Source organism: Oncorhynchus mykiss, chromosome 3 (assembly GCF_013265735.2).
Source record: "Oncorhynchus mykiss isolate Arlee chromosome 3, USDA_OmykA_1.1, whole genome shotgun sequence".
NCBI lineage: Eukaryota > Metazoa > Chordata > Actinopteri > Salmoniformes > Salmonidae > Oncorhynchus > Oncorhynchus mykiss.
This window is the reverse complement of record NC_048567.1, coordinates 44,522,745-44,548,453: the sequence shown is the minus strand read 5'-3', so window position 1 is coordinate 44,548,453 and position 25,709 is coordinate 44,522,745. Positions and strand designations below refer to the sequence as shown.

Here is a 25,709-nt window from a genome sequence, read left to right as displayed (position 1 = left end):
TGCTCATTCAAGGGTTTTTCTTCATTTTTACTATTTTCTACATTGTAGAATAATAGTAAAGACATCCAAAACTATGAAATAACACATGGAATCATGTAGTCACCGAAAGTGTATATATTTTATATTTGAGATTCTTTCAAGTAGCCACCCTTTGCCTTGATGGAAACTTTGCACACTCTTGGCATTCTCTCAACCAGCTTCATGAGGTAGTCACCTTGAATGCATTTCAATTAACAGGTATTCTTTGTTAAAAGTTGATTTGTGGAATGTCTTTCCTCAAAGCGTTTGAACCAATCAGTTGTGTTGTGACAAGGTAGGGGTGGTATAAAAAGATAGATATATTTGGTAAAAGACCAAGTCCATATTATGACAAGAACAGCTCAAATAGGCAAAGAGAAATGACAGTCCATCATTACTTTAATACATGAAGGTCAGTCAATACGGAAAATGTCAAGAACTTTGAAAGTTACTTCAAGTGCACTCGATAAAACCAAGTGCTATGGTGGAACTGGCTCTCATGAGGACAAGCACAGGAAAGGAAGTCCCAGAGTTACAGTTGATTTCAGAAGTTTACATACACCTTAGCCAAATACATATAAACTCAGTTTTTCACAATTCCTGACATTTAATCCTAATACAAATTCCCTGTTTTAGGTCAGTTAGGATCACCACTTTATTTTAAGAATGTGAAATGTCAGAATAATAGTAGAGATTTCTTTCATCACATTCCCAGTGGGTCAGAAGTTTACATACACTCAATTAGTATTTGGTAGCATTGCCTTTTAAATTGTTTAACTTGGGTCAAATGTTTCGGGTAGCCTTCCACAAGCTTCCCACAATAAGTTGTGGGAATTTTGGCCCATTCCTCCTAACAGAGCTGGTGTAACTGAGTCAGGTTTGTAGGCCTCCTTGCTCGCACACGCTTTTTTCAGTTCTGCCCACAACTTTTCTATGGGATTGAGGTCAGGGCTTTGTGATGGCCACTCCAATACCTTGACTTTTTTGTTCTTAAGCCATTTTGCCACAACTTTGGAAGTATGCTTGGGGTCATTGTCCATTTGGAAGACACATTTGCGACCAAGTTTTAACTTCCTGACTGATGTCTTGAGATGTTGCTTCAGTATATCCACCTAATTTTCCTTCCCTCATGATGCCATCTATTTGTGAAGTGCACCAGTCCCTCCTGCAGCAAAGCACCCCAACATCATGATGCTGCCACCCCCTTGCTTCACGGTTGGGATGGTGTTCTTCGGCTTGCAAGCGTCCCCCTTTTTCCTCCAAACATAATGATGGTCATCATGGCCAAACAGTTCTATTTTTGTTTCATCAGACCAGAGAATATTTCTCCAAAAAGTACGATCTTCGTCCCCATGTGCAGTTGCAAACCGTAGTCTGGCTTTTTAATGGCGGTGGCTTCTCCCTTGCTGAGTGGCCTTTCAGGTTATGTCAATATAGGACTTGTTTTACTGTGGATATAGATACTTTTGTATCTGTTTCCTAAAGCATCTTCACAAGGTCCTTTGCTGTTGTACTGGGATTGATTTGCATTTTTCGCACCAAAGTACGTTCATCTCTAGGAGACAGAACACGTCTCCTCCTGAGCAGTATGGCGGCTGCTTGGTCCAATGGTGTTTATACTTGCGTACTATTGTTTGTACATATGAACGTGGTACCTTCAGGTGATTGGAAATTGCTCCCAAGGATGAGGTCTTGGCTGATTTCTTTAGATGTTTCAATTTTCCCACTGAGTTTGAAGGTAGGCCTTGAAATACATCCACAGGTACACCTCCAATTGACTCAAATTATGTCAATTAGCCTATCGGAAGCTTCTAAAGCCGTGACATAATTTTGGAGAATTTTCCAAGCTGTTTAAAGGCACAGTCAACTTCGTGTATGTAAACTTCTGACCCACTGGAATTATGATACAGTGAGTTATACGTGAAATAATCTGTCTGTAAACAATTGTTGGAAAAATGACTTGTGTCATGCACAATGTAGATGTCCTAACCGACTTGCCAAAACTATAGTTTGTTTTCAAGAAATTTGTGGAGAGGTTGAGAACAAGTTTCAATGACTCCAACCTAAGTGTATGTAAACTTCTGACTTCAACTGTACCTCTGCTGCAGAGGATAAGTTCATTAGAGTTACTAGACTCAGCCATTGCTGCCAAAAGATATGCTTCAAGTGAGTTCAAGTAATAGACACATCTCAACATCAACTGTTCAGAGGAGACTGCATGAATCAAGCCTTCTTGGTTGAATTGCTGCAGATAAATCGCTACTAAAGGACACCAATAAGAAGAGACTTGCTTGGGCAAAGAAACATGAGCAATGGACATTAGACCGGTGGAAATCTGTCCTTTGGTCTGTTGAGTCCAATTTTTTTGGGTTCCAACTGCCGTTGTCTATGTGTGATGCAAAATAGGTGAACAGATGATCTCCGCATGTGTGGTTCCCACCATGAAGCATGGAGGAAGAGGTTTGATGGTATGGGGGTGCTTTGCTGGTTACACTGTCAATGATTTATTTAGAATTCAGGGCATGCTTAACCAGCATTGCTACCACAACGCTCTGCAGTGATATGCCATCCCATCTGGTTTGCGCTTAGTGGGACTATCATTTGTTTTTCAACAGGACATTGACCCAAAACACACCTCCAGGCTGTGTAAGGGCTATTTGACCAAGAAGGAGAGTGATGGAGTTCTGCACCAGATGACCTGGCCTCCACAGTCAACCAACCTCAACTTAATGTATATGGTTTGGGAGTAGTTGGACCGCAGAGTGAAGAAAAAGCAGCTAACAAGTGCTCAGCATATGTGGGAACTACTTCAATATTGTTGGAAAAACATTCCAGGTGAAGCTGGTTGAGAGAATGCAAGGTGTAGCTCCTTTGAAGAGTCAAAAATATATTTTGAGTTGTTTAACACTTTTTGGTTAGTTTATGATGCCATATGTATTATTTAATAGTTTTGATGTCTTCACTAGTATTCTACAATGTAGAAAATAGTATTAAAAAATCTAAACAAAAGCCTTGAATGAGTAGGTGTGCCCAAACATTTGACTAGTACTGCACATATAGGGCTGTCCACTTTGGTGACATCACATGTTTAGTGACCTTTGACAGCCACAGTCAATCAACCCCAGCTTCGGGTCAGTCTCCGTTCCCCTCACTTAGCTGGCTGACACCTTTTTAAATTGAATTTTACACTTGTTGAGAATTCAATATTAGAGCTTTTTTATTTTGTTCTTTTAACTTTTGTATGTTTTCCTTTTATGCTTGGTTTCGTTGAATTATAATTTCACTTTGGATGTCCAAATGTGCAATAAACACATTTTAACAAGTCTCTTAATTAGTGTGTCTTCCTCTCCCCCCTTTTCTCTTTGCATCTCTCTCTCGCACTCTCTCGTTCATTTCTCTCGTTTCTTTCTCTCGCTCTCCTTTGTCTCGCTCTCCTTTCTCACTATTTTTCTCGCTATCTCCTTTCTCTCACTCTTATCTCTCTCTCTACTTCTATCCTTTTGTCTGATTACTCACCCTCTTTATATGTCACATATACATGATTTTGTCATTGTTTCCCTGCATACAGAGAAAGACTAAAAGGAAATACCCTTGTACAATTAGTCAGTGAATTGATTAGGCCCGTTGGCCTTTTGAATTAGATTCCAACATCTAGAAATGTTGTGATTAATACAATGAAGTTGTATTTAAAGTTGTCTTTCGTATCCTTTTCACTGTTGAGGTGATTTGGTGTCATGCCCTAGAGGACCACAATAGAAACAAGTCTCTTGACTTTTTTGTGTATGTATCCTCGACAGTTGTATCTGTTGCCTGGTGTCCCTCTTTGTGGCACCTGACCGTAAGACTGAACAGTAGTCTAGGTACAACAAAACTAGGGCCTGTAGGATCTGCCTCGTTGATAGTGCTGTTAAGAATGCAGAGCAGTGCTTTATTATGGACAGACTTCTCCCCATCCTAGTTATTGTATCAATATGTTTTGACCATGACAGTTACTCCAGTTACTACAAGCAGTTTAGTCTCCTCAACTTGCTCAATTTCCACATTATTCATTACAATATTTAGTTGAGGTTTAGTGATAAAAATACAATGCTTTTAGTTTTTGAAATATTTCAGACTAACTTATTCCTTGCCACCCATTCTGAAACGAACTGCAGCTCTTTAAGTGTTGCTGTGGTAACTGATGTGTATAGTGTTGAGTCATCCGCAGACATAGACATACTGGCTTTACTCAAAGCCAGAGGCATATCGTTAGTAAAGATTGAAAAAAGAATAGGGACATAGACAGCTGCCCGGGGGAATTCCATGATTTTACCTGGATTTTGTTGGAGAGGCTTCCATTAAAGAACACCCTCTTGTGTTCTGTTAGAGTGGTAACTCTTTATCCACAATATAGCAGCGGGTGTAAAGCCATAAGTTTTTCCAGAAACAGACTATGATCGATAATGTCAAAAGCCGCACTGAAGTCTAACAAAACAGCCGCCACAATCTTTTTATCATTAATTTCTCTCAGCCAATCAGTCATTTGTGTAAGTGCTGTCCTTGTTGAATGTCCTTCCTGAAAGTCTGTCAATTTGTTTACTGTAAAATAGCTTTCTATATGGTCAAACACAATTTTTTTCTAAAAGTATTCTAAGGGTTGTTTACAGCCTGATTGGTCGGCTATTTGGCCAGTTAAGGGGGCTTTACTATTGTTAGGTAGGGGAATAACATTTGCTTCCCTCCAGGGCTGAGGGCACGCTTTTTAGTAGGCTTAAATTTGAAGATATGGCAAATAGGAGTGGCGATGTCCGCTATTATCCTCAGTAATTTTCCATTCAAGTTGTCAGACTCTGGTGGCTTGTCATTGTTGATAGACAATGATTTTTTTCACCTCTTCCACGCTTACTTTACGGAATTAAAAATTACAATGCTTGTCTTTCATAATTTGGTCAGATATGTGTAGTGTCAGTATTTGTTGCTGGCATGTCATGCCTGTTTGCTGATCTTGCCAATGAAAAAAATCATTAATGTAGTTTGCAATATTAGTGGGTTTTGTGATGAATGAGCCATCTGATCCAATGAATGATGGCGCGGCGTTTGCCTTTTTGCCCAAAATGTATTTTAAGGTGATCCCAAGCTTTTTATTTTATAATTCTTTGTTTCATAGTGAAGTTTATTATTTTTATTCAGTTTAGTCACATGATTTCTCAAGTTGCAGTACCTTTGCCAATCGGTTGTACAGCCAGACCTATTTGCCATATCTTTTGGCTCATTCCTCTCAAACATACAATTTTTCAATTCCTCATCAATTCTCGGGGATTTAACAGTTTTTACAGTCATTTTCTTAATGGGTGCATTGGGATGTGCAGCGTCTGGTTGCTCGCCATTACACACCACGGTCCAACCAATATTCTTCACATCAACATAGCAATCACTACAGAACTTATTGTATGACCTCTTATACACAATATTAGGCCCAGCCTTTAGTACTTTGGTTTTCCTAGATATGGCTACTATATTGTGATCACTACATCCGATGGATTTGGATTCTGCTTTCAAACTAATTTCTGCAACATTAGTAAAGATATGATCAGTACATGTTGATGATTTCATTCCTGTACTGTTTGTAACTACCCTGGTAGGTTGATTGATAACCTGAACCAGGTTGCAAGCACTAGTTACAGTTTGAAGCTTTCTCTTGAGTGGGCAGCCTGAGGAAAGCCAGTCAATATTTAAATCACCCAGAAAGTATACCTCTATTGATATCACATACATTATCAAGCATTTCACACATGTTATCCTGATACTGACTGTTTTCACTTGGTCTATAGCAGCTTCCCACCAGAATGGGCTTCAGGTGAGGCAGATGAACCTGTAGCCGTATTACTTCAACAGTATTTAACGAGATCCTCTCTAAGCTTTACAGGAATGTGGTTCTGAATATTAACAGCCACACAACTTATGTAGATCTTATAACCATGTATTGCTACCACTATCATCAAAGGTATTATCTAAGTGAGTTTCAGAGATTGTCAGAATATAAATGTAATCTGTTACTTGCTAATTATTGATTTCCTGAACCTTGTTTCTTAAGCCACATATGTTAATGTAGGATAATTTTCTATTTTATGGGATGCTTGATTGCTTTACTGGGAAGCTTAGCAGAGGTAGACCATGCTCGAGTTATTTTTATTAGTGCAGGATGAGCTGCACACAGTGGACTTCCGACTAGGGCCACCACCTCAGTGCTAACAGTATTACTCTGGTTCATAGGCATATGATTACTGCATACAATACCTGTGGGATGAGCAGAGTCATTCAGGGCAGTAAGAGGAATATAACTTAGGTTACTTACATTGTGTCTTCCAATGCCCCTGGGATAATGTAGATTTGCTGAAGCATTGTGACAACTCAGCAACCCAATGATGAGGATTAAATGCGCTGGACTTGGGTCATTGATAATTAATTGTCTCAACGCAGCCTTATAATGCTGTAAAAGGATCCAGTAACCCAAATGATTTGGGTGGATTTCATCCTCGTTGTAAATATGAGATTTGTTTCCGGAAGGTATCAAAATTGTCAATAAATGTTACACCCACCCAGCTGCAATAGTCTCGTAGCCAGTTATGGAGGGCTGAAAATCTGCTGAACTGTTCAATGCCATGATTTAGGGAGGGCAGAGGGCCAGATATTATGGGGCTTTTGTTGGTGTCAAGTGGAGACCCAATCAGTTCTTCAAATCCAACTTGAGCTGTTCTGAGCTGCCCTTCATAATGTAATTTGACCCCACATGAACCATGACAATACAAGCCCCCGGTGACTGACTCGCAGCCTCGGGAAGCAACCTGGTGATATCCTGAACTCTTGCCCCAGGAAAACACAAATGATCCTCTTGGATGTTTTGATAGGAAGCATTTAAAGATGCGATAGCCTCATAGAATCCTTAATCAGTTCAAGCAGCTTGGTGAAGAAAAAAAGCTGTTCAGCTGTCAGCTGTTCCTTGCTACACACTGGCCCGGCTGCGTGTTAGCGTTCGTTCTCTGTAGCCTCTCAGAGCTGTGTTGGGCGTGATAAAACAGTTAGAATAATACTGTTAGAAAACTGGAGATTCTCTGCACAGCCGCAGGTGAAGGATTCATCTATCTGTCTTGTCCTTGTCCCCCCCCCCCCCCCCCCCCCCCCCTCCCACAGACCAAGGAGACCGACACCCTAACCGGAAGGCGCGGGGTCAGCTGAGGACTAAAATAGAGTCTGGGGAGGGGACCATTCCCGTGAGGACCAGCAACACCATCCAGACATGGGACGGGGTGCTGCAGGGAGAAAGGCTGCTCACCATGTCCTGCAGTGACAAGATCGCAAGGTAACCTGGCCGTCGTGGGCCCTTTTTGCGATCTCTTTCACCACATATTCTTCCCCAAAGCCAACAAGATTGTGAGACACCATGTGGCATTGATAAGTGGTATGGTCCAGGTTGTTTCAATTTAGGAATTGAATTGGACATTAAACAGTGTGAATATGAATTTGACTCCAATTCTTGCCCATTACTTACTTAATCCTTAGTCAGTAAGCTGCTCTTATGGTCGATACAGCTTTATTTTATGGCCCGCCTGTTAGGTTACTAGTATCTGTGTAAAGGTGTCCGTTACACCCATTTAGCAGATTCTGCGTTGCCTTTAATGCATAGGAATAGATTCATACATGATTAATACAGGTTTGGTCTTGACTTGCAATTATTTGATGTGTTTTCAGCTAGTTCTGTTTAGATTGGCCTATGATACAATGCAGAAATTTCATCCAATGCATAAGAATGAAAATAATGGAGGATTGCAATGTTCCCTAGTGGGCTGGTTTTCTAGAGCAGTTAGTCTTTGTTTTATATGTGATAGCACTTAGTTGCTAGGGATTATGCTGTATATCCCACTTCCCAGTCTCATTTGATTCAGGCAATGTCAGGGACAGCTGAATCGATGGGTCAAACCCAGGTATTTTCACAGGCACCCCACACAGCCCTGCTTACTGTCCACAGTCAAGGCAATGCCAACAGGAGATTCACACACCTAATGTTTTTGAGCATGCAATAATGGCCCCGCTATTATACTATGTAACACAAAAATCTAAGTCAAAACAGAACACAATGACAAATAGCATGTGCACTAAGCTAGCCTAGCTTATAGCGTGATTTAGAGCAAGGCATAGAAAGTGTCACCACTTTACAGAACAGACTACCCTCCAGTTCTCTACACAACACGTTCTCTCCCAGCATGACCATGGCAACAAAAAGGTAAAAAAATGCACTTCCTACCAATTCTTCCGGAAACTAATGATTAGTGGCTTGGCAATGGCCATTTAGCTAAATGAACTAGCGTTGTTTCACCTAGCCCTCAGTGTTCTTTCCCTGTGGTTTGTGTTTTTTTTTTTATATACCATTCTCCTCTGATTACATGGCCTGCCCCGTGGCACTAATGCACAATGGAGGCCTAGTTCTTCCTGTTCCCGGCTAGTTAAAGGGCCTCATTAGAAGTGCTACTCTCCAGATACATTTTTTTATTTCAAAAAGCAACTGAAGGCCTTCAAAGCCCCAATCACTTCAGTGTGCTAAGGGAGAGTGGTGATCAAACTCAAGTGTGTGTGTGTGTGTGTGTGTGCGCGCGTGTGTGTGTGCATGCATGCGATTGTGCAAGTTCATGCATGTGTATGGCCAAAGAGCAGAGCACTATTTTTGTCTGATTAGGTTCTTTGATTGTGCGCCCCAGAACCTCCATGGCCACTGGCGCTAGCTGCTATCCATAAAGGGCTAAATAACATTCATCAAGTAAGGTGGGTGGGAGGAAGGACTGAACAACAGTAATGATACAGTCCAACAATCAACCCCCATTGCATATGGAAGATGTCCCTGCTGCGGGCTAATGGAAAACTGAAGGTCTCCTAGCCTTGTCTGACTGCGACTCCAGTCTGTGTCTTAATTTCACACACTCTCACACACACTGCCTCGGGTCAGGAGGAGACCGGAGCAGCAGTTATCAGAGCTGTTTGTCAGGGTCTCGTTTCTGACGTCTGGTAATGGTATTTTTTACTCCCGTCTGCCTGTGTGTCGTCTCTCTCCAAGGCAATTGGCATAAACACTTTATAGAGTGTGGAAGGAAATTGATGGGAAAGACTGCACTGCTAATGTAACAACAGCGAATGTAGAGTGAAATAAATAAAATTGGATATTTCAGAGTCAGTGCCCATTCCTAAGTTGTGTGCATGCATTTGCACGTGTGCACGAATTTGTGTGTTTCTGTGTCTTTGTGCGTGTGTGTGTGCACTTGTATGCATGCATGTTTGTGGAAATGTGTATACTAAACGTGTGTGCTCCTCTGTTGCAGATGGAACGTGGTGGGCATCCAGGGCTCTCTGATGAGCTACTTCACGGAGCCCATCTACTTCTCCAGCATCATCCTGGGCAGCCTGTACCATGCTGACCACCTCTCCCGGGCTATGTACCAGCGCATCGCCGACATCGAGGACCTGCCCCAACAGTTCAGCCTCAACAGGCCTCTACTGAGCGGTCAGTACCCTTCGCCTTTACACCTTGACTCTTTTGCACCCCTAATACTCTAACGTCTAGACTCTCTTACACTCAGGACATTGTTAATAGGGGGGGGGCACACAAAGGAATAAAAAAATGTATAAAATAAAAACCTTTTGCAACAGAAAACAGTAGTCGCTCCCTGTTTCAGTCCACCCCCCGTTTTCATCTCTTTGGACTCTCGTGCCAAGGAACACACACACTACACTAACTCATGTGGCAACGCATGCAAACACATTCAAACACTCCAATACTTTCAACACTGTTTTTAGGTGGCTTGGAGCAGACTAGTTGTCCTCTGTCTTTTTCCCTCACACTTTCCCTGTGAAGCCTAATAAAACCGGACACTGTGACTCTGTGTGCTAGCCACACAGTAGGCACAAGGGTAAACACCAATCATGTATAAATGTCTATGGAAAATACCCAGCAGGAAAACAGAAAGGAAAATGCAGCTCACTGCTGTTCATGCTCCCAGGTGATATTTATTTCCAACGTTTCGACCCAGCAGGACCATGGGTAATCAGATATGATTAGAGGTTCCCAACCTTTTTTCATCAGAGCTCCCATATTGAGAGAGCCTATATTAAATACCCCACCAGCTTGATTTTGTTCAAATTAAGGGAAATAGGAAATGTTCTGTTTTGAAGCTCATTTCTATTTAATTTAACAAGACTCTTGACATCTTTTAGGTCGACTAGTTAACCCTTTACACTCATGGGAATTGGCCTACATGGATAGGGCTAAATGGAAATGTTTCCGTTAGGCATATGCATAACCATGGTAGCAATTGAAAGGGAACAGTTTGGAGACGATGGGGAAATTATTATACCACTGCTGGCTTGCTTCTGAAGCTAAGCAGGGTTGGTCCTGGTCAGTCCCTGGATGGGAGACCAGACGCTACTGGAAGTGGTGTTGGAGGGCCAGTAGGAGTCACTCTATCCTCTGGTCTAAAAAATATCCCAATACCCCAGGGCAGTGATTGGGCACTGCCCTGTGTATGGTGCCGTCTTTCGGATGGGACGTTAAACGGGTGTCCTGACTCTCTGAGGTCATTAAAGATCCCATGGCACTTATCGTAAGAGTAGGGGTGTTAACCCTGGTGTCTAAATTGGCTAAATTCCCAATCTGGCCCTCAAACCATCACGGTCACCTAATAATCTCCAGTTTACAATTGGCTCATTCATCCCCTCCTCTCCCCTGTAACTATTCCCCAGGTCATTGCTGTAAATGAGAACGTGTTCTCAGTCAACTTACCTGGTAAAAAAAACAGATAAAAAAATAAAAATTAGACCGAAGGTGAGAACAACAGTTTACCTGACAGAAGACTGAATCGAAACATTACTCTGTTAATTTTATATGCTTTTTAAATTTACTGTACTTTTTGCCACATTTGTTGATAACGAAATCTGAAAACAGTCTGGATACATTCAGTAACATGATAAGAATATTCCGGGAGAATCTGCGGTAGTTGCAACATATTACATTAAAATGACAAGGGACTAACTGGTGTCTCCAAATGGCCACACTCTTCTCCAAAGTGTGTGTAGTTCCTAAGTTATTTGAATTACTTCTTGACTCAAAGGAGAGTCTTCCAACTATAAGGTACTTGCTCTCATTGAGGAAATGGAGTAAGTAGATGTGTATTATAATTTCTTTAAACAAGACCCTGCATCCCTGCCATAACACACTTACTGTTGTTGTTTACCCAGTATAAAACAACGGTCAATTAGAAATCACAATCTGGGTCAGGTGGGCATCATTTGACAACTTCTTCGATTGCCAACATGAACAAGTTATAAAATACGATATTACAGTGTTAAGCTTTCACAATTGCAATTCAGGAAGGTCGATCACATATTGAACATAAATATATATGCAACGTGCAACAATTGAATATTAGGTGGGCATATGACTACCCACTTGGGAGACAGGCCCACCCAGTATTGAGCAAGGCCTTATATTTCCTTATATGAACGGTAACTCAGTAAAATAGTTTAAATTGTTGCACGTTGCATATATATTTTTGTTCATTAGGCCCTAATCTATGAATTTCACATGACTTGGCAGGGGCGCAGGCATTGGTGGGCATATGCCCACCCACTTGGGAGACTGACCCACCTAGTGTCGAGCAAGGTCTAGCCAATCAGAATGAGTTTTTCCCCACAAAAGGACTTTATTACAGACAGAAATACTCCTCCATTTTCATCAGCTGTCTGGGTGGCTGATTTCAGATGATCCGGCTTCTTCATCTGCTGGATGTGGAGGTTCTGGGCTGGTGTGGTTACACCTGGTCTGCGGTTGTGAGGCCGGTTGGGCGTACTGTCAAATTCTGTAAAACGACATTGGTGGCGGCCTATGGTAGAGAAATTAACATTAAATTCTCTGGAAACTGCTCTGGTGGACATTGCGGCAGTCAGCATGCCAATTGCACGCTCCCTCAACTTGAGACATCTGTGACATTGTGCTGTGTGACAAAACTGCACAGAGTGGTCTTTTATTGTCCCGAACACAAGGTGCACCTGTGTAATAATCAGCTTCTTGATATGCCACACCTGTCAAGTAGATGGATTATCTTGGCAAAGGACAAATGTTCACTAACAGAGTTGTAAACACATTTGTGCAAAACATTTGAGAGAAATACACTTTTTGTGCATTTGAAGCATTTCTGGGATATTTTATTTCAGCTCATGAAACATGGGACCAACACTTTACATGTTGCTTTTATATTTTGGTTCTGTATAATTTTGGTGCACATAGAATGCTGTCATGAGTGCATTCAGGTGACAGGCTCATTCAGGCTCATTCTGTTCAGAACAACCCGGGGTATGACTACATGTCATCTTGTAACTATAGTGATCATAAACTTAGACACTGTATATGACATGAGTTTTATGATGTGGAAATGTGAACTGCACATTTGGACTCACGGGTGTTTGGCTTGCTTGTATGACATCAGCGGTATTTATTATAATGCTCAATGTCTCATATTTCAAAATACATAGTCCTCTTAATTTACAGCATTTCCCTCCCTCACAAATTTGCAAAAGCTGCCCAATTAGTGGGAGGGATCGGGGCAATGTCCGGGAGACCCATGAGGCTGCGCACAATTGGCCCAGTGTCGGCCGGGTTACGGGAGGGTTTGGGCGGCATGTCCTTGTCCCATCGTGCTCTAGTGACTCCTTGTGGCGGGCAAGGCGCATGCACGCTGAGTTCGATCGCCAGTTGTACAGTGTTTCCTCTGACACATTGGGTGCGGCTTGTTTCCGGGTTAAGCGAGCAGTGTGTCAAGAATGGCTCTCTCCGTACGGATGGCTCTCTCCGTATGGGAGTTGCAGCGATTGGACAAAGACTAACTACCAATTGGATATCACGAAATTGGGGAGAAAAAAAACAATTGCTTCTTGACAAACCGCTCGCTTAACCCGGAAGCATGAAGACTGCCCTGAAAAAAGTTTAGGAAAAAAAATTGTATCTGATATGATGGTCTCGGGCAGGGGCGTAGCCAGTATTTTTTTGGGGGATAGGCCTAGAAAAATTTGGATAGGCATTTTTTCTACTTAATTTATTTTGCGACGTGCACCATATATTATTTCGTAATACAATCATTTTATACTAGTACATTGTACTTGGAGCAACCTCATTACATATGCAAATAATTACCTATCCCAGCATATTAAAATACGACAGTAACTTTAGACCAGTTGCCCACTTGCCATCATAACACTCATCCTCAGACGCACTTTAATCTCGATGGGCAAACAAGCCTATATTTGATGTTACAGTTTCTACCACGGCGGGCAGTAGTACTATAACATGGAACTTTACCTTTAGTAGACGTATCATAAGGCGTGACCTACATCCCAAGTCGCAGATGGCGAGGCTTTGAGTTGAATATGGTGATGATTTCATCATAATCCAATGTATCTGTCAATTCACGCTCAAAAGACAGCAAACTGAAGTGGTTCAGCCGGGTGCTTGTCATTGATGTGCGAAGACAATTTCTTTATGCTAGTTGTTGTTGAGAAAAGTCTCTCCACACTGCATGATGCCATTGGAAGTGTGACAATGATCCTTAACAGAGATTTTATATTCAGGAAAATATCATCAGGGCAGCTGTCAAGTACACTCATTATGGAGGAAAAGTCTCTCTTTCCCACGTTCATTTTACGACATCAACTGCCAAATTAAAACAGTGGATTCAGCATCCCCAATTGATTTTGCATAATGATCGCATGTGGTCTTCAGCTGCTCTTTAAGGACGCAGGTTTGGGATTCTTTGGAAAAGGAGGCTGCCGCTTGCATGATGTATGTGTCTTCTTGAAATCTTGAGTTCAACTCAGTAATCTGTCTGTCTAGAATATTGTTCCAAAGTTGCCTTAGGTCACTGTTCCTCTTGATGCTGGATGTTTTCCCTAATGAAGTTCTGACTACACTGGCTGCCAATTATACAGGCAGTTTTCGCTGCTGTGATGCGCTCACATCCCAATTACTAATATCATGCTTAACCATCATCTCTTCAGTTAACTCGGGGAGAATTTCAGAAGTAGCTTGAGAACTTTATCAATGTAGAAAAGCTGCTTTTTTTAAAAACCAATACAGTCCTTCACAGCTTTGTAATCCCTTCGTAGCAAAACCACTAGTGTCAAACTATTTACTAAACGTGACAAACAGGAATAAAAACGTATTGTTCTGGATTTGTTGTAAGAGGGCATCGACTTCTAATTTGGTTTGTCCACAAGCATCTGAAAACTCTGCAAGAACCTCTAAAATGACATATAGCAGTCCCGACACTTTTGCCGCGGTGCACAGAACCAAACGGGACGGTCGGAGTTGCAATGCGCACATATCGCTTGCTTAATTAAATGTTTGCTTTAGTAGGACATGTACCCCTCCTCATTTCCTTGACATGACTGAAGCGCCATCGAAACAAAATCCCACACACTGAGTGAGATCCAACTCCAGGGGTTGCAACACTTCCAAGTATTTTCAGAGAAATTCCTTGTGCAAACAAATCAGCGGTTTCCATAAACCCAACATCTATTTCTTTAATCAATCCAGCATGATTGTATCGGATGCGCACAGGAATAAGTTCTCATTTAGATTGATCTTTATATTCATCTGCTCGTATGGCAAAATACCTGGAAGGCGCAGAATGAACTTAATCGTTTATCCTCCAAGGTCAACAACGATGCTGCACACTCCAGCAACTCGTTCGGAATTTCGGGGCTAATGAGCGTGGCATTGCGAGGTAGCTCATTTAAGCCTGTTTTTGTATTTCTGAGTCATACTTTGAGATGAAATTCAAACAAGTTACCTTTGTTGATTGTCTCTTCGGTTTCTCTATGCCCTCTGAGTGGAATATCCTGCTGTGCACACATTAGAACAATATCTATGACCACTTTAACACTGTTTCTTAGCATGGTTTCTTTCTATAAAATCCATGTTTGCATCACCATGCATTGTAGGATTACATTTTTTTGCAAGGGCTCTAGCATGTCATTTGCTAGTCTCGTGTTTCCAGCAAGCATTTCTTGTGAGTCTCCAGTTTTTAAATCCATCTTGTATGAATCTGAATTCAACATTTGCCCCAGATTGACAGGCTGGTTCATCAACGGCAGACAAAACTGTCGTTGGACCGACTGCAGGTTCACCCCCGCCCGCAGCATCAAGAACGAGAGGAGACAGTGGGGTAGGCAAGCATGCCTGGCTCAACGTGGCATTGGCAGTTGTGATGGCGATTGCAGTTGTTTCTATCGTGACACCACCTGTTACTGTCTCATTCTGGATGCTATCGGTGGATTGATCCAAATTTTTTTATGGCACACACTCCTATTCCTCCAGACATAAAAAAAAAAAAACTTTAGTAGCAATCGACATTTGGTTTGCCATTGTTAAAACTACTAAATTACCTTAGCTGGTGGGTCAATTTGAGTAGGCTAGCGTTACAACGTTTAGCCATATGACATTGCCAGGTTGTTGAAGTAAACCACGGTATGGGAAAAAAACATGTGACCAACAGTCGGAAGCCAACTTGATTGCCGCGGACTATTTCTTTGTTACATTATAAAATGATCCATAGAAAATAAATCTCACATGCTTTTCTTTTAAAAATTTAATAAAATAAAACAATTTGTTTTGAATAATTTCTGGGACAATTATTGGGTAGGCCTGAGATCAGTGGCTACGCCGCTAGTCTCGGGTATGTGTAATTATAACTGATTTGCCCATAAGGACCAATGCAGACCCAGTAGAGAAAGGGAAATTACATTTAGGAGATTATCTAATCAATAGATACAGTTGAAGTCGGAAGTTTACATACACTTTAGCCAAATACATTTAAACTCAGTTTTTCACAATTCCTGACATTTGATCCAAGTAAAAATTCCCTGTCTTAGTTCAGTTAGGATCACCACTTTATTTGAAGAATATGAAATGTCAGAATAATAGTAGAGAGAATGATTTATTTCAGCTTTTATTTCTTTCATCACATTCCCAGTGGGTCAGCAGTTTACATAAACTCAATTAGTACTTGCCACCCCTCATAGCCTGGTTCCTCTCTGTTTCTTCCTATGTTCTGGCCTTTCTAGGGAGTTTTTCCTAGCCACCGTGTTTCAACACCTGCATTGCTTGCTGTTTGAGGTTTTAGGCTGGGTTTCTGTAAATCACTTTGTGACATCATCTGATGTAAGAAGGGCTTTATAAATCAATTTGATTGATTGATATTTGGTAGCATTGCCCTTTTAAATTGTTTAACTTGGGTGAAACATTTCGGGAGCCTTCCACAAGCTTCCCACAATATGTTGGGTGAATTTTGACCCATTCCTATTGACAGAGCTGGTGTAACTGAGTCAGGTTTGTTGGCCTCCTCCTCGCATTTGCGACCAAGCTTTAACTTCCTGACTGATGTCTTGAGATGTTGCTTCAATATATCCCCCTAATTTTCCATCCTCCTGATGCCATCTATTTTGTGAAGCGCACCAGTCCCTCCTGCAGCAAGCACCCCCACAACATGATGCTGCCACCCCCGTGATTCACGGTTGGGATGGTGTTCTTCGGCTTGCAAGCCTCCCCTTTCTCCTCTAAACTTAACAATGGTCATTATGGGCAAACATTTCTGTTTTTGTTTCATCAGACCAGCGAACATTTCTCCAAAAAGTACGATCTTTGTCCCCTTATGCAATTGCAAACCCTAGTCTGGCTTTTTTATGGGGATTTTGGGAGCAGTGGCTTCTTCCTTGCTGAGCGGCCTTTCAGGTTATGTCGATATTGGACTCATTTTACTGAGGATATAGATACTTTTGTACCTCTTTCCTCCAGCATCTTCACGAGGTCCTTTGCTGTTGCAAGGTCCTTTGCTGTTGTCCTGGGATTGATTTGCACTTTTTGCACCAAAGCACGTTCATCTCTTGGAGACAGAACGCGTCTCCTTCCTGAGGGGTACGACGGCTGTGTGGTTCCATGGTGTTTATACTTGCGTTCTATTGTTTGTACAGATGAACATGGTACCTTCAGGTGTTTGGAAATTACTCCCAAGGATAACTTGGTTGATTTCTTTTGATTTTCCCATGATGTCAAGCAAATAGGCACTGAGTTTGAAGGTAGGCCTTGAAATACATCCACAGGTATACCTCCAATTGACTCAAATGATGTCAATTAGCCTATCAAAAGCTTCTAAAGCCGGACATCATTTTCTGGAATTTTCCAAGCGGTTTAAAGGCACAGTCAACTTAGTGTATGTAAACTTCTGACCAACTGGAATTGTGATACAGTGAACTATAAGTGAAGTACTCTGTCTGTAAAGAATTGTTGGAAAAATTACTTGTGTCATGCACCAAGTAGATGTCCTAACCGACTTGCCAAAACTATAGTTTGTTAACAAGAAATTTATGGAGTGGTTGAAAAACAAGTTTTTATGACTCCACCTAAGTGTATGTAAACTTCCAACTTCAACTGTAGTGTTTCAACCCACTCTACCCAGAGTGGGTGACAATGCAGTTAGGTAATGAAAGTTCACTTCCTTATGTTATAAAATACAAAGACAAATATGATTATTCATGTTCTGAATTGTTCAGTTGGGTCTTCCTCTTAACATGTCATTAGCGAACATTGTATCGAAAAAGTCTGATTTCGTAACCTAAATCCGTGGATTCAGAAAGTATTCAGACCCCTTGACTTTTTCCACATTTTCTTAAGTAACAGCCTTGTTCTAAAATTGATTAAATAATTTTTTCCCTCAATCTACACACATTACCCCATAATGACAAAGCAAAAACAGGTTTAGACATTTCTGCAGATGTATTCAAAATAAAAAAGCTATCACATTTACATAAGTATTCAGACCCTTTACTCAGAACTTTGTTGTAGCACCTTTGGCAGGGATTACAGTCTTCTTGGTTGTGACGCTACGAGCATGGCACACTTGTATTTGGGGAGTTTCTCCCATTCTTCTCTGCAGATCCTCTCAAGCTCTGTCAGGTTGGATGGGGAGCGTCGCTGCACAGCTATTTTCAGTTCTCTCCGGAGATGTTCGATCGGGTTCAAGTCCGGGCTCTGGCTGGGCCACTCAAGGACATTCAGAGACTTGCCCCGAAGCCACTCCTGCGTTGCCTAGGCTGTGTGCTTAGGGTTGTTGTCTTGTTGGAAGGTGAACCTTTGCCCCAGTCTGAGGTCCTGAGCACTATAGAGCAGGTTTTCTTCAAGGATTTCTATGTACTTTGCTCCATTCATCTTTCCCCCATCCTGACTAGTCTCCCAGTCCGTACCACCGCCATGCTTCACCGTAGGGATTGGTGCCAAGTTTCCTCCAGACGTGACACTTAGCATTCAGGAATCTTGTTTCTCACAGTCAGAGTCCTTTAGGTGCCTTTTGGCAAACCCCAAGCGGCCTGTCATGTGCCTTTTACTGAGGAGGGGTTTCCGTCTTGCCACTCTACCATAAAGGCCTGATTGGTGGAGTGCTGCAGAGATGGTTGTCCTTCTGGAAGGTTCTCCCATCTCCACAGAGGAACTCTGGAGCTCTGTCAGAGAGACCGCCAGGTTCTTGGTCAGCTCCCTGACCAAGGCACTTCTCCCCTGTTTGGCCTGGCAGCCAGCTCGAGGAAGAGAATTTGTGGTTCCAAACTTCTTCCGTTTAAGAGTGATGGAGGCCACTATGTTCTTGTGGACATTCAATGCTGCAGACATTTTTTGGTAACCTTCCCAGATCTGTGCCTTGACACAATCCTGTCTCGGAGCTTTACTGATAATTCCTTCGCCATCATGGCTTTAATTTTTGCTCTGACATGCATTGTCAAATCCAATCAATTGAATTTACCGCAGATGGACTATCAAGTTGTAGAAACATCTCAAAGATGACCAATGGAAACAGGATGCACCTGAGCTCAATTTCAAATCTCAAAGCAAAGGGTCTGAATACTTATGTAAATAAGGATTTATTTTAATTTTAATGTTTTATAAATTAGCTTAAATTTCTAAACCTGTTTTCGCTTTGTCATCATGGGTTATTGTGTGTTGACTGAGGAGTAAAATTTTTAATCCATTTTAGAATAAGGCTGTAACGTAACAAAATGTGGAAAAAAATAAGGGGTCCGAGTACTTTCCGAATGCACTGTGGATGGGTCCCCTACGGTTGTCTCATTGAAACACTTCACTTGTCGTCTGTGGTGATAATTTGCTTACCTTTCCTGTATGAATTTAAATAACTTGATTCCCTTTCTACCAAATCGGTGGAATCCATGCAACTGATTTGTTTTAAGGTCGTCTATTTAGATACTTTTTCTGTCATGATATTTCATTATATAGCCCTTCTTAATGTTGTTTTGTGGAATTTGGAACCTGAGATACGTTGCAGTGTACTTGGATTCTATAGCATATGCAGATAAAATAATGTGTTCCTGCTTCTCTCCTACTGCCCAGACAAATTCCTACATCTATTGTCAGGGTAGGGGCTAAGGAAGGGTGAGGGTTACTGTCATGGAACCAACTAGACAACCTATCTTTAACACTGGACTCACTAAGTCTAGGGGTTCTAGGCGGTCTTAATTGTTCTGTAATCTGACTAGGTGTGTGCATAACTGTGAGCAGTAAGCATATGCGACCAGGTGTTGAATGTACATGTGCCTAGGGAGACGGCAACCTTACCTTAGGTCCAAGACAAGTCTGTCTTGACTCCTTTAGATCGGTGAGCCCAAGCGGATTGTTATGTGAAGATAGTGACGGAAACAAATATATACAAAAAAAGAAAATTACAAACAGGCATACATAACTAAATTAAAGACTCAAAATCAAAACGAAAGGCCACTAAACAAACCAGCAACCTCACGGCTTGCAAGGTGGGATAATGACTGACGGTCACCTTAATTGGCAGCACCTGTCCTTATCAAGGCTTGGCTGGGATTGTGGAAGTGTAGTATGTGGTCTACTTATGCACCTAAGACCTATACTACCTACCCATTCCATAACATTACCTAGTAACAACATAGTGTTGTGTTCAATAGGTACGGAACAGAAATAATAGGTACAAAACTTTCATTTTATATTTATTGAAACGTTTTGCAATGGTTTGCCCTAATTAACACAACCTTGATCTCCCTCCCAGGGTTGCGGTCCAAACACTTAAGACACACCCTCGTCCACTTACCCTCGCCTTATGCCCTTGGGGGAATCCCCGTCGCCATCTTGAGGGGGTCCAAATGATTAGCCAAGCAAGGGAAGTTTGCATTATAAGCCCCTCAGCCCTCGTTTGAAGTCGACTTTGCGAGTGTAAAATTATGTTCACTCCGAGGCCTGAAACTCCCCATAATTCAATTTGTGATGATTTGTACATCTGCTAAGAAAAGTCAACAAAAACTTCAAAACAACATCAATGGAGAAGTCAACATACAAGTGTAAGTAAAAACAAATGCTAGAGTTAGAAAGTTAGAAATTGTTCTACTAATGCACATGACGGCACAAACACGTATTGTGAAAAGTAAATATGTTTGGTTATCTTTTGGAAATTGTAGAAATAAAACATTGTCCTTCAGAAGTTCCAGCTAGGCAGGCTAACGTTATTTAGCTAATTAATTTGCTAGTGATCATACAGTAGGCGTATATTAATAATTATATATTTAATTTACACTACCGTTCAAAAGTTTGGGGTCACATAGAAATGTCTTTGTTTTTGAAAGAAAAGCATTTTTTTTGTCCATTAAAATTACCTCAAATTGAGGCTAATTGATCGTTAGAAAACCCTTTTGCAATTATATTTGCACAGCTGAAAACTGTTGTTCTGATTTTAGAAGCATTAAAACGGGCCTTCTTTAGACTAGTTGAGTATCTGAGCATCAGCATTTGTGGGTTCGATTACAGGCTCAAAAACAAAGACCAGAAACAAAGACCTTTCTTCTGAAACTCATCAGTCTATTCTTGTTGTGAGAAATGAAGGCTAATCCATGCGAGAAATTGCCCAGAAACTGAAGATTTCGTACAACGCTGTGTACTACTCCCTTCATAGAACACCGCAAACTGGCTCTAACCAGAATAGAAAGAGGAGTGGGAGGCCCCGGAGCACAACTGATCAAAAGGACAAGTACAATGGAGTGTCTAGTTTGAAAAACAGACGCCTCACAAGTCCTCAAATGGCAGCTTCATTAAATAGTACCTGCAAAACACCAGTCTCAACGTCAACAGTGAAGATGCGACTCTGGGATGCTGGCCTTCTAGACAGAATTGCAAAGAAAAAGCCATATCTCAGACTGGCCAATAAAAATAAAAAATTAAGATTGGCAAAAGAACACAGACACTGGACAGAGGAACTCTGCCTAGAAGAACTGACAGACGGACTTGATACTGATGTCTCTGAATGGAGAGAGAGACCTGGCACTCTACATAAAAATGTACGAAACACAACTTTCACTTCTATTGTCTTTTTTTCTTTTTTTTTGATTGAATTGTATCAGTCAATATGGGGTGAGAGAAACCCTGTGTATTCTGCACCAGGATCAGGGAACTCCTGTTGTATACGGGACACCACACAGGAAGGTCTGACCACTGACAAGTTTGCCAAGGTAGCCCCATTAACACCAGACAAAATGCCGATAGGCACAGGATCTCTATCGACTGGGAATGACAATGAAAGATGAAAGGTGCACTTTGTTATATTAACAGAACACTGCTTCTATGGTATAATGTAAAGGGTTATTTGTTCTATATGTACCTGCTACTACATTTGAAAGTTATCAAAACACATAGTTTAGAATATTCAGCAATCGCATTCTTCTCATAATACTCTGTAGGCTATTGACCTATTCAAAGCTTCCTCCAGCATGTCACCCATACATCTGCCTGTTGTTATTGAGCTCAACCTGCAGGATGTTTGTTTGTTGTGATTGAGTGTGGGGAAACAGCTGCGGGCAAGATTCTGACAGATGGGTGTGTCTTGGTGGTTGCAAGGACACACCCAAGAAACACCCACATCAAACCACACTCCCAAGTCAACTCATGTTTGCCAGCATTTCTTGAGAAGCAAGCTAAAGAACAAGGCCAAATCAGTGGGTGCAGTTCCCCTTTCAATCCTAATCTTCCAGTCAGTCAGTCAGTCAGCAGGCAGCCCAGTACACTGCAAAAGAGAAACAAAACAAGTAGTTTAACACCCTCCACTGAAATACGTATTTATGCCTCCCATCCATCTAGGCCCCTGCTTGGAGGAGCACATGTCCTGTGGTAGAGTTGAAGAAGCTTCATCCTGTTTTTTGACTACCATCTCCGACGGATGCTGCTAGGGCAACGATTTATACGTCTCTGACCCTTCATGCCCTCGCTTGTGTAGTAAATGCTTCAGTTCACCACACTCACATGATGAGAAGCTTTCACTGAAACCTGAAGACTCATGTTTCCTTTAGCGCTAATGCCTAAAGCTTGAGATCAGAGGGATAACATGGGCATGAGTCGCATGTCCAGTCCTATGTATGATTCCCACTTGGTCAGACGTGCTTGTCTTTAGAAAGGGAATTAGCTACCGCTTTCACAGCTAATTCCCAGGCTCATCATGTCCTGTATTCAATTCCCAGTGGCTCAGACTTGTATGTTTACTGTTATAAAGTGGAATTGGCCACTCACTCTATGGTTCTATTTGTGATTCCAGGCATCAGCAACGCGGAGGCGAGGCAGCCGGGCAAGGCACCCAATTTCAGCGTGAACTGGGCGGTGGGCGACCTGGCGCTGGAGGTCATCAATGCTACCACGGGCAAAGACGACATGGGGCGCGCCTCGCGCCTCTGCAAGCACGCCCTCTACAGCCGCTGGGTTCGCCTGCATTCCAAGGTACAGAACGGTCCGACACACACCACATCACATCAGCACTGCACACAGACGGTGTGAGCAGCACAACACATTAACACCAGCTGAAACACAGATCAAGTCACTCCTAAATATTTGAATCAAAGTAGTCTTCTCATCTCAACATCTGTTTGCTTTCCTTCCCCACCCCAGCTGTCATCCACACTGAGGATCAAGGTGTCCAAGCCCAGCTCGTACCACGACGCCAAGCAGGCGGCGGTGGAATACCACAATGCCAAGCAGACTCTCATCAAGGTCTTCCACAAGTCGGGCCTGGGGGCCTGGGTGAAGAAGCCCATCGAGCAGGACCAGTTCTCCCTCAACTCCTGATTAGGGGGTTAGGGGAACCTCATAACCCAACCCACTGCACCCCAACCCCCTCTCTAGGCCTGAGAAAGAGGCTCTTCAAAATTACCAGCCACTGAGACTTTGTGTCTGTGTGCGTGTGTGTGTGTCTGCGTGCGTGCGTGCGTGTGTACCTTGTGCATGCGTGTGTGTGTGTGTGTGTGTGTATATGTCTGTCTTGAGTGTTTGTGAGAAATAACGCATGTGGTTCTGGCCACCTCCCTCCGTCCCAATCACTCTGCTCTCGTTCCTCATGGCTGTGATGTCATCACTCTATAAAACGTTCTTTTTTTTTTTAATCGATGGTACTCGATGTTCCATCTGCCCATCTAATCACGAAGTTTTGCCATTTTTAACTGGAATCCTTTTTAGTCATTGTTGTTTTATTTGCAAGACTTTACATGAAGTTGTCCATACACCATATAGTTACTACATACTTATTTCTGTAACCAGAATGTAGAATGTACAACGATTCTATTTCTACTATTCAGTTAATGTAATTACACTAGTGTAAACCCAAATGCCATGTGACTTTTTAACCTATTGTAGAATTTTACCTTTTCAATGTCTTATTTCATTACAATATAGCCCCTTTATTATAAGCACGTATGATGTTATGCTAAATGCAAATCCAAAATGTTGGTTACAGTCATTCAATCATTATTCATTTGAAATCTCTTCTTTTGGTCCCGTTACATCTTATTTATTTATTTGTTGGCATTTTTGGTCATTCAATTACATTCCCATTCCGTACTTGAACATTGGGCCCTGGTGGAGGCTGTCGACGATTCCCCTCGAGTCCTTTGACCTGGGAGGGGGGGGGTTGAGGAGAGTTGTGGATGTGCTGCAAGTTTGTTCTTGTTCAAGTAAGCCATGGCTTTGCATGGGAATGGTGTCAGAGTTCGGCGAGTTGATTCGGTAGAGAATCACCAGGGATCTGCTCGAGCGATTAAAAAAAAATAATAATAATTCCCCCTGCACATGGAGCTTTGAATCATGTTTCTCTCTTTAATGTGTTTGTTTTGTTTCCTGGAGGGGGCTTGTTTTTTTTAGTATTGCAACTTTTGACTTTTTTGTGTTTGAGAGATGGATTATACTGCAACTGAATAATGACAAGAATTCAGTATTTCTATCAATGACACTGCATAGGGGCTACATTACACCTCCTTCATAAGCATGATCCTCATGGACATTATGCATCCATGCCCTGGGCATTTATAAATGCTTATGTCAACAACCTCGGATCGATAGGTCATGGTCATGCCACACAATACAAGTCTGGTGACATAACACATCTTATGTCAATCTGGGGTTGTTATGAAGGTGTAAAGTAGGTCATATGTCATGTAATTCATAGAGAGCTGGGAAATGCATGTCTCCAAGAGCTTATGTCGTCATTTAAACAACTCTTGTAAGCAACACGATTGTTGATTGCTCATTGTGTGAGTAAACTTCCAAGGGAACACAAAGAAACGCATGAGAGATTTTACAAAGTTGAGTTTGGTACCACCCGCCCACTCAATGACCAATCCGTGTTTTCTCAATCCAAGTCCTATTGGTCCGATTCACTGGGTGTTCTGTAAGCCCTCTTCCCCACCCTCTCCCATGTGTTCATCTTTTCTATTTCAACTATTTCTACAACATGATAAACTCTGGATGCCAGTAATGATAACTTTCTAATGTATTATCTGTGTGCTCTCCCTTATAGGCTGGTCATATACCTCTAATATCAGCATTGTACATGGCCAGTGACAAACCACAATGTAAACGGACACACTGCAAAGGAATGATTATTATGAGGTATTCTTTAAGTTGGTGTATTTTTATATTTGATATATTTGGTTCAAAACAGCAGGGGAAGGTGCGTGGAGTCCCAGCAGTGTGTGTGTTGTGTGTACACTCCATGACCAAAAGTATGTGGACAACTGCTCGGCGAACATCTCATTTCAAAATCATGGGCATTAATATGGAGTTTGTCCCCCCTTTGCTGCTATAACAGCCTCCACTCTTTTGGGAAGGCTTTCAACTAGATGTTGGAACATTGCTGCAAGGACTTTCTTCCATTCAGCCACAAGAGCATTAGTGAGGTTGGGCACTGATGTTGGGCGATTAGGCCTGGCTCGCAGTCGGCATTCCAATTCAGCCCAAAGGTGTTTGATGGGGTTGAGGTCAAGGATCTGTGCAGGCCGGTCAAGTTCTTCCATACCGATCTCAACAAACCATTTCTGTATAGACCTCGCTTTGTGCATGGGGGTATTGTGATGCTGAAACAGGAAAGGTCCTTCCCCAAACTGTTGCCACAAAGTTGGAAACACAGACTCATCTATATTGTCATTGTATGCTGTAGCGTTAAGATTTCCCTTCACTGGAAGTCTGGAACTAAGGGACCTAGCTTGAACCATGAAAAACAGCCCCAGACCATTATTCCTCCTCCATCAAACTTTACAGTTGGCACTATGCATTGGGGCAGGTAGCGTAC

The 25,709-nt window shown here is 42.0% G+C and overlaps 1 protein-coding gene across 6 annotated transcripts in view; it reads left to right on the top strand.

Moving 5' to 3' along the window:
* LOC110520004 (double-stranded RNA-specific editase 1) overlaps positions 1 to 24,744 on the top strand; it is a 194,769-nt gene extending 170,025 nt beyond the window's left edge. For all 6 annotated transcript variants that reach the window (XM_036974215.1, XM_036974213.1, XM_036974214.1 and 3 more), the window contains 4 exons: positions 7,189 to 7,357; positions 9,366 to 9,547; positions 22,692 to 22,870; positions 23,039 to 24,744. In XM_036974215.1, the coding sequence (XP_036830110.1) occupies positions 7,189 to 7,357; positions 9,366 to 9,547; positions 22,692 to 22,870; positions 23,039 to 23,215 (707 nt within the window). In that variant the 3' untranslated portion in view covers positions 23,216 to 24,744. The remainder of the gene's footprint in view (positions 1 to 7,188; positions 7,358 to 9,365; positions 9,548 to 22,691; positions 22,871 to 23,038) is intronic.
* The last annotated feature ends 965 nt before the right edge of the window (positions 24,745 to 25,709 follow it).